Source organism: Lepisosteus platostomus, chromosome 10 (genome assembly GCF_059453375.1).
Source record: "Lepisosteus platostomus isolate fLepPlt1 chromosome 10, fLepPlt1.hap1, whole genome shotgun sequence".
NCBI classification, from domain to species: domain Eukaryota; kingdom Metazoa; phylum Chordata; class Actinopteri; order Semionotiformes; family Lepisosteidae; genus Lepisosteus; species Lepisosteus platostomus.
Window position 1 is genome coordinate 3320078 of NC_142620.1, and position 9453 is coordinate 3329530.

General features: G+C 42.0%; 1 protein-coding gene across 1 annotated transcript; it reads right to left on the minus strand.

Moving 5' to 3' along the window:
• Window positions 1–246: 246 nt before the first annotated feature.
• Window positions 247–2682, minus strand: LOC148653049 (uncharacterized). The gene is made up of 2 exons (XM_088647548.1): window positions 2220–2682; window positions 247–1308 (listed from the first exon to the last, which is right to left on the minus strand). Exons 1-2 carry the CDS (start codon window positions 2586–2588, stop codon window positions 538–540), a joined length of 1140 nt encoding a protein of 379 aa, XP_088503674.1. The 5' UTR covers window positions 2589–2682; the 3' UTR covers window positions 247–537.
• Window positions 2683–9453: the final 6771 nt, after the last annotated feature.

The window sequence follows — 9453 nt, forward strand, 5'->3', positions numbered from 1 at the left end:
CATAGAATGATGACTCTTAAAAAGATGTATTGCATCATTGAAACATTTTTCTGATTTTTAAATAACTGAAGAAGCTGTATAAGATGAGAAAAACAGGTAGACTGGAAACCCCTGTCTAGGACTTAAATAGAGCAAATAGCACAAGTGCTCAAGGCTGCCTCTCAAGAGCTTCTCAGCAGAACCTTGGAAATACACTCAGCTCAGACCATCTATTAGTATTACCGCAAAAACACAAAGATTCAAAAATACAGAAAATGTTTTTATTGTTTTTAAAATTAAACACAAAACAGTAGCACATGACGTTGAAAAGAAAGTTAATTAATAATTGAGGCAAAATTAACATTTTAGAACTAAATACTTTACTTGAATCTAACCAGGTGTTCATTGAAATTTTAAGGTTAAACAAGTATGAATTAAATGTTCCCTAAATGTTAACTTAAAAGTTAAGGTTATATATAAAAACAGATTTAAGTGTCAGTCCAAAAGCCAGGCCCATGAAGCCCGTGAAAGAGTTCGGTCTGGCAGGCAGATGGTGAGTCAGCCCATTTCCCACTCTTCCAAGCTCCACCAGCAGGGGTCGCCGCTGTCCCTGTCCCACAGGAAGCCCAGTCCGTCCCACAGCCCTTCCAGCTCCGTGTTCAGGGGGTCCAGCCGCCTCGCGCCTCCTTCCCACGCTGCCCTGCTCTCCTCGACACGCCCACTGGGACCGGGCTCCGCGCTCTCCCCCTCCAGCTCCCAGAACTCCATGGGGGCCCCACAGTCCGGAGAGAAGAGGCAGAGCTGGGGGCCGTTCCGGAGCACCGTGGGGTCAGGGAGGGGCGCCGGAGGAGGGAAAGGGTCGAGCCGGACGGATCGGGGCAGGAAGGCTGAGGACAGGGGAGGCAGCCTCAGTGAGACAGCCCCAGCCGCCAGGGGGCAGAGAGAACGAGGCCGTGAGGGCGCAGGGGGGAGGGGCAGCAGGGGAGAGGGGCGGCCAGGGCGGGGGGGGGTGCGGACAGTCCCCTGGAGCCGCTTCAGGGCACAGCGGAGGGAGAGGGTGAGAGAGAGAGAAGAGCTCAGGGCAGCGGGGCGGCAGGGAGGGAGACGCACAGAGCAGAGGAGGCAGGAGACGGAGAGCAGGGCCTGAGGGGGAGGAGAGCAAGAGACCCTGGGGGCGCTGGACTGGACAGGGGGGTCCAAGCAGGGGTAGAACCTGTAGAATGGGGGGGCCGCCAGTCTGGGGGCGAGAGAGGATGGGGGTAAGGGGGCCAAGGGGCAAGAGGGCGCCGGGTCGAGGTCAGGGGAGGACCTTCCTCTGAAGGCCAGGATCTGTGGACACAGAGGAGGAGAGTGAGACAGGAAGTCAGTCCTAGAGCACAGGAGACACACGCAGCCGCAGGTCACAATGTCCAGTTATTGGCTGTGCTTGTCAGTGGTCCTCCCAGACCACTGTGACCCACTAACTGGACTTGAGCACCTTGATGATGGACACCACAGTTCAAACTGGGGCTGACCTCTTCTGAATGTGTTTCATCGCTGCCACCAGCACTAGAAACTTTCAGAGGCTCTATGATGCTAACAGACATCCTGAGAGGATAAAACATTTAGCATTTGTTTACAGAATCTCAACCAGTTTGAAATATTTTGGACAATACAGTCCAGCAATTATTAAATTGCTGTAGTACAAATAAGCAATTATTTTTCATAGTTATGCTTAAGATGTTTCCTGCACCAAATTTCATAATTAATTTTCATCATGTTCAGATTTTCATAAGAACTTTATGTTTATATTTAGTTTAGTTCTGTTATTATTTTGACTTTTATTTTCACACTGTCAGGCCGTCTGTTGTCAAGGTCACACTGTTATGACGTCTTCACTTGATGAGGCGTTTTGATTGCACGAGAAATCATGACATCATGGCACTGAAGTCATGGTAACGGATCAACACACAAATAAACATTACTAAGTCTGCTCTTACTAGAGGCAATTGTAATAACAGATAAGCAGACAGGTCATGAAAGCTTTGTCCAATAATAAAGGAGGCATGGTTATTCTTAGTTATTAGACTTCTCATTTTGCTTTCTTGCAGACATATCGTCAAATTAAGGACACAATTGTAATATTCCTCCCCATGACTAACGGTCGCTGCTGCTCTTAACTCCCGACTGATTTGACCATCTAAACCAGCAGCTGACCTCCCAGCTGGCCCGGCAGTGTCTAGTTTGCTCCAGTTCCTCACCATGGTCGCTGTCCACAGAGTCAGAAGAGCGACGAGATGACACCAGGCGACAACGCGCCACGTCCTCTCCGTGCCGATGTTGAGGTGCTGGAAGATGGTGTCTTTTTTCATGTCGTGTGGTAATTCCGGTCCTGGTTCTGGGGGGTCCAGGCCAGGCGGTGCAAGGCGAGGAGGGCGAATCGGAGGTTTCTCCAGCCAGCGAAGTAGACTCGACAGGCCAGCCGAGTCGTGGTCGACGCCCAAGCATGGGGCGCCATGGCCGGCGAGCTTGAAGACGGCAGGAAATCTGCCGGCGAGCTGAAACAGTCTGTTGTCCAGCGAAAATAACGCCAGAATACAGACCACGAGTTTAATGAGCAAAGGAAACATGTCCCCTGCGTCCGGTCCGAGCGGGAGCTCGTAGCCGAATGCGGCCGAACTGCGTCGCTCCGGGTTTGGAATCTTTGGTTCCGAACGTTCGTGTATGACGTCATAAACGATACCGCACGGAGCTACAAACCTGATACTTCAAAGAGCTTCGTGGATATGAAGCCTTATGGCGTATAATACGAATTTTATAATGAGATATGTATGCCTTCACATCTCAGTTTCCTCGAGTTCTTTATTAACAACTTGCGTTTCTGAACTTTTTGAGTTGCAATGAACTGCGTTGTGGCTGAGGCGCAGCAGGCTTGTAAATACGGATTTATGATCGCGAAAGAAAACGTTAAAAGAGTCCATGTCGTTGTATTCACGTCAGGCTTTCTAGAGATTAATTTATTTAAAAAATCGTACCTTTCAGATTTCCGTTACACAATATGAAAGTAAAAATGCATTAAAAGCATAGAATAGGACATGGAATAATGTAATCTTTTTACAAGGTGTGTATTTGTAATTGGGGAACGGGACAGTGAGATTTTAATAAAAAAGTAAGGTTCAGATAGTGCTTTATCATCATAATCCTCATCGTCTTTAAACTAGTGCCTTATCTTCAGGGAATACTGGGTCATGCTTAAAAATTCCCACTTGTTTTACATGAATCTGAAAAAGTCCACTATTAAATTTAAAATTCAAATGTAAAACTACATATTTAAGACTCTAAGTAGACACTTTAATTGAGTAGAGCCTACATTGCTCCTTTAATTATTGATTAATTCCAATTACACCCTGATAGTTTTCTAATGACTACTTTTTTTCAGGAAAAAAAAATCCAGATTTTCTGACATGAAAGAAAATCGGTCTACTTTCCCTGGAACATGTTTCCCAATTACTGTGTGTTGGCGGTGCACCAACGGCAAAACGATATTTCACAGATTTAATTAAAAACGTTGATTTACTACATCGTCTGCATATAAATGTACACAAAATTTTTCAAGCACTCATGATCCTTGTTGGTTAGAATTTACAACAGAATCTTTCAGTGCTATCGGTGTTCTCTCTGTCCATTTAAAAACTCATTAGAAAGCTGGCATTTTGTATATTTTTCAATTTGACTCTTAATTTAAGAAGATGTTTTTTGTTGGGAACATGATAGATGATAGTAAATACAGACTGTAATGTTCCTTCTAATGATTTATTATTTAATGCACGACATTGAGCCTGTAAAGAAACAGTAATAAAAGCTGGTTCTCAACGCATATACATGGTGGAGAAAGGCAGCCCTCATGACTGGAATCATAGCAGCAGGTTAGTGCTGATCTCTCACTGCTCTTTCATTAAAGCCAAGACAATGAATGCCTTTGTATCCTGCTCATTTTAAGAAAAGATGAATCTGCATTTTTGCACAACCGGGGCCCAGATGTTTAACAAGCTTTGGTATCTTATAATTGCTTGATATATAGTTTTTAAAACGTTGCTCTACTCCCCACCTTGATGATATAACACTCTAATGAAAAAAGTGTTCTTGAGTTTGGCACTGTGAGTTGGTTTCTAAGTATTTGTTTTTTGTTTCTTGATGTTTTCCCAGAATTAGGTATCGATATTGTCATTAATTAATCCAAATCTTTCACAGGACTTATATTGATCTAAACTGGAAAGAACTGGGTATTACCTTATTTTTTATTGCCAACCATTGTTGTGTTTTTACCAATTTGTAAGGCAGACAAATAGGTCAAGAGAGGGTGTATGTCTCTAGTGTTGAGACCCATGAAAGAAAGCACATCAATACTAAGAGCATGATATAACAAAGTAACAAAGTAAATTATACTTAAGCTTTATGTCTGTTTTTCTGCAGGAAATCCATGAAGAGAGACGTTTTTAACAAATATGAGGCATTTATTTAGATCCCAGTTCGATCAATTATAATTGAATAGAGAGCACTCTGAAACACTGTTGCTCCTGGCTTCTTGCAAATCCCCACAAAGTAATTTCATAGCAGAGATTTCAAGTACTTGAAGTCTGAATCCCTTATCCAGGGCTTCCCCTAGTTTCACAGCAGACTTCCAGGGGACATGGAATTGTACTTTGCAATTTATTTTCTATTTGAATTGCAGATAGTTTTGGAATCCAGTGAGATCCTGTTCTCCTGCTGCAGGCACATCGCACAGTGGTGGTGCTTCGGGAGACAAGTGTGAAGAGCACTCATCTCTTCTTCTTTTTAGGCTCCAAATCTAAATCCCCCTCCAGTTCATGCTGATTATGTGAATACAGGACTAAAATTGTTATTACAAACTACCAGTTCCCACTAAACAGCTCTTTCTTTTCAAGGGCCTAACTCAGATATACAATATTATATTGTCCCCAAAAAAGTGAAATATTCTATTTGTAAAAATAGAAATCATTTTCATTTCACACCTCTTATTTAAAAAGTGTCTGTTCCCAGACTGTGATATCCTAGGATGCCTTTAAAGTAAAAGAAGGATTAATTAAGAAACGTAATTAAGGTACCACAGGAAGGAAGAATATATCTCTAGGTTTTGTATTTCTGAAATGTTTTAATTAAGCACTTAGGTTATAATTTCTGAGACAATCATTTATGTCTCCACTTCACATGAAATTATCTTTTTTTGAAGAATTAGTGGCACTGTTTTGGTTTTCAAGCCCCAGCACACCCAGTGTTTGAAGGTATTCGAGGAGGCATGGGAAGACAATGAATGACAAAAGGTCCTGTCACATGTAATAATTAAAATGAGGCGTTATAGACTAGGAAGACAGAGAATTCACGTCTCTTCGCTTTTGCAGTAACTGTCACCTGCAGGGGCTTTGGAGTGAACTGCTGTGAAGAGCAGAAAGGAAAAAAATCAGGAATTATCCCTGCCACATCACAGGGAGTAGTCTAGGGATTCAACACCATGAAATAAGCAAGAAATGAAAGAACAAACTGCTTTGTATTTCTGGCTATGTTCAGCTCAGTTCCCGACTGCTCATTTCTTCATCCAGTATATATTATTCGACACTGATAAATGTAAAAGGAAACTACTGAGGTTGCAGCCTAGCAAATCTGAAAGATGGCATTGCAGACTTCACTAAATAAACACAATACCCAACAATTTGTTTGGACTGGAGCCCTATTCCCATAACTCCACCTCCAAGAAGACTTTCCTGAGGCACACAAGGGCCTGGAGAGATGTGTCATTTTTTGTCTTTTGCCAGTTTACAAGTCCACACCGTCTGCCCAGTGGCTTGTCATATTGTACAACGGATTTCAAGAAAGCAATTCTTTCCTTGTTCTCTTCATGGACACCTCTCTCCTGAGTGCAGCAGCTCATGTGGGCATGGAAATGTATTGGCTGTATTGGGACACACTTGCATTTGCCTTTACATTACAAATGATATGCCTTTACATGATAAATAGTTTGGTGTGCTTGCTCAGCAATAATTAAATATTACAATTGGTGCAGTAGGAAATTTCCAGAACTGGTCCGACTGCTGTCAATTTCCCATTTTTTTTGTCGTTAATTACTGTTAGAAATATCAGAGCCAGGAAATGTTTGTTCTACCTGACACTAATCAATTGAAATTTATCCAGGTCATCACACAGGATGCTGTCTGTCTGCTCTTGACCTGACCTTATCTGGAAAAAAGCACAAGACATATCAGACAGATTCATCTGGTCTTAGTAGTCTGAAGGCTCCTCCACCTCTTCCCTGCCTCCTTTCAGCCATACTGTACGTCTGTTTTAAAGTTTGGAAATAGAGAAGTGCTTGGTATCTAGTCATCTGGAGCTTGACAGAATACCTGGCTGACGTCCAATGCTGTTTCTCTTAAGTGGAAAAACAAACAAGGCAAAGACTTATTCATGCTGTCTGTGTCAGAGAAGTAGTCATACTCTTTTTAGCTGCCAACTTTCCACTGTAGAAGGCCTATCTCAGGGTCATGATAACTAAGTGAGAAGGATTTATGCTTCAGTTGCTGTGAATATTGAAAGCTTTTAAAACCAGCAAGCCAAATGCGTGTGGGTGCATGTAGTCACTGACAGTGTACCGCTTACACTCAATCTATATCTGCTTTGACAAAAACAATACTTTGAATGTTTTTTATAATGATTATACTCTCAGGTAAACTACAATAAAATAAAATAAAAATCTCATTAATGTCACAGTAACTTGAAACAAAATAGGAATATGAAAAATATATTCCCTGGTTCTACTATTCATTGTGTTGTTACAGAGATAGAGAGAGACCTGTATGTGATTACCGTGTAGGTACAGTGTAATTAATGAACCTATGGGGTAAAAACGTACATTCTCCAAATATTTGAACCGCTGCTGTTCAGGAAATATAAGCCCAATGTCTCTGATGGCAAATGGCAATAATGGGAAGAAGAGCTCTGGTTCAAGGTACTTCTATGTGTGTGGATAGATTGCGTTTCAGCCAACAGGAAACACCCTCATCTCACAAGAGAGTGAGTGTGCTGCTGCTACATGAGCAGCAGGTGGACGTACGCTGTTCCGCTGGCATGTTGTCGCGTCAGGATGAGCCCGCAGGGGGGACAGCAAGGCAGGACTCCGGACTGGACTGAGGTATCGCCGTGCTTTCGGGTTGCATCAACGTTTTTTGCTAGCGACTAGACCCTCCCACCCAGACCATCACACCTGGACCTGACCCTACGTTATAGTCTGTTACAGATGTTACAACAAATGACGCATCCTGTTACACATCTCTGGGACACTCCTGATGTCAGAGACAAAGCCTCTTCAATAGCGGAACATATGGGTTTTTTCCTGAGGTTTTCTTTCTTGATCTTCGCTAGGCGTGGGATCCAATACTGTAGATTAAATCACCTATAAACTCTCCCTTGCTGAAGGGGTGAAACAGGGCTTATGCAACAGTCTAAGCCTATCTAGTGAACGTGGATCAGGCAAGGATGATCAGTTACTCAAAATAGCCGCAAAACATTAAATCAGTACTCAATATCCATGTACTTTATTTTTCTGAAACCAACATGCATAAATAGGGTGATAAGTATATTTTGATGGCTAGCATAAATAAAGGACCATTTAAAAAATGGGGTGATAGTATGAGCTTGTACAATTACTTGATTGAGGTATATGATTACTACTTCAAATGCCTTATCAGGTAAATCACACTACCAGTAAAAGAAAACATTGTAATGAACAAAAACCCCTCAAGAATGACATGAAAGACAATGAGGAATATGGGACCCTACAATATTGAATATCGACATATTCTGTGACATTATTCATGACATTTATTAATTTGATTTACAAATCAAATTAAAGTGAAATTGATATACTGGAGCTGAGCTGAAAAAATTCAAGAATACATGTAGTTATTAAATTAGCATAAAGAGATTTTACATTATACAAACATGATTTGCCTGGACTTTGTTCTTCGGTGGTCTTCAAAAAGCACTATTTATTCTGTCAGAAATTATTAATTTCTCTTTTTTTCCAAGTCTTTTTTTTTTCAAAGTGGAGATGTTGCCTAGGTAACCGAACTTTCAGCGTGCTGGAACTGTTCAGCAGGTGTCAGTTAACAGAGCTCTTCCAACGCATACAAATCGAGCAGAAGTATTTAAAACACAGAAAAGCAAATCCACTGTTGTTTCGCTGCCAACAATCCCCGTCAAACACTCCTCCTCATCAGCTCTCGCAGCTGCACACGCTGTGGGTATTCTGCCACACAGTTTTATCCGTCTCTTCCTCCGCCAGGCCCTGCCCACTTCCACAAGCATACAGTACGTACCTGCACCGTACAGCAGTACTGACTGGTTACAGCCCTGCCCTCCATCCTCAAGGCTGTCCTGTATCCCAGATCATACAGAGGGGAAAAGGATCAGGCCGCTGGGAAGGAAGAGGGAAAAAGGGGTTTGGCGAGGGAATGCTCACATTTTAAAAACTCTGGATTATTTTCTGACTTAAATTGCAGATGTGTAGGCTGGCTTGGCATTTAGGGTCATTATCATGTTGAAAATCAACCATCTTACCATTGCTAGTGCAGTGCTTAACATTAAAGAGCAGAATGAAATAATTCATTTAACAACGTGCCTTCCATTTTTGGTATACTGTATCTCCCATTTCTGGCCAAGCTACTCCTGATCTTTATCTGGAGACTTACTGTAGACTTGCTGCAGTGTTTTCATTTACAGTATGTCCCCCCATCATATTATGTCAGTTCCTTGAAGAGTATTTGCTTAGTTCTTGCTGTAGCAAGATGAGCTTTGTCATTGAATTGAAAATTCTCAGAAGTCCATGGCTGATTATCTCCTAACCAACAGTCGCTGACAATGAGGAACATCTTAACTGAAAGAACAGAAATATCTGGATGTTCAAATCTGGCCACTGCTCATGCAACCTGTAAAACTCAGGAATATGTAGATTAGAAATTTCAGTTTGAAATATGGATGTGATGTACGTAAGGTTGTAGCCAGGCAATTCTTTTTCAGCCACAAACAATAGCTCACCAGAGTCTCTCCTGGTTACTAGGCTGGAGGCAACTTCCCTGTGGGACAGGATTCCAGCAATGCTACAAATTTGCCCAAATGTAACCAAATGCTAACAAATTAGGCCAAATGCCCCCGAAAGTTTAGACGTGTACCCAACCATTCACAATGTATCCAAACGTGCCCAAGTGTTCACAAATGAAACCAAATGTTCACACGTTTACAAATGTACGTTGTATGTACAGTATAAGAAGACATTTGCCCATAGATCCATTTTGTTACTACTGTACAGTACTGTATATACACACACTTAACAAGTCTCTTGTTCCCTGAAAGACGTACAGTTCTCACTCCCATTTTAAAATGGCAATATTTCTGAATAGTGCTATAGACATTAGAATGTGAAAAGAC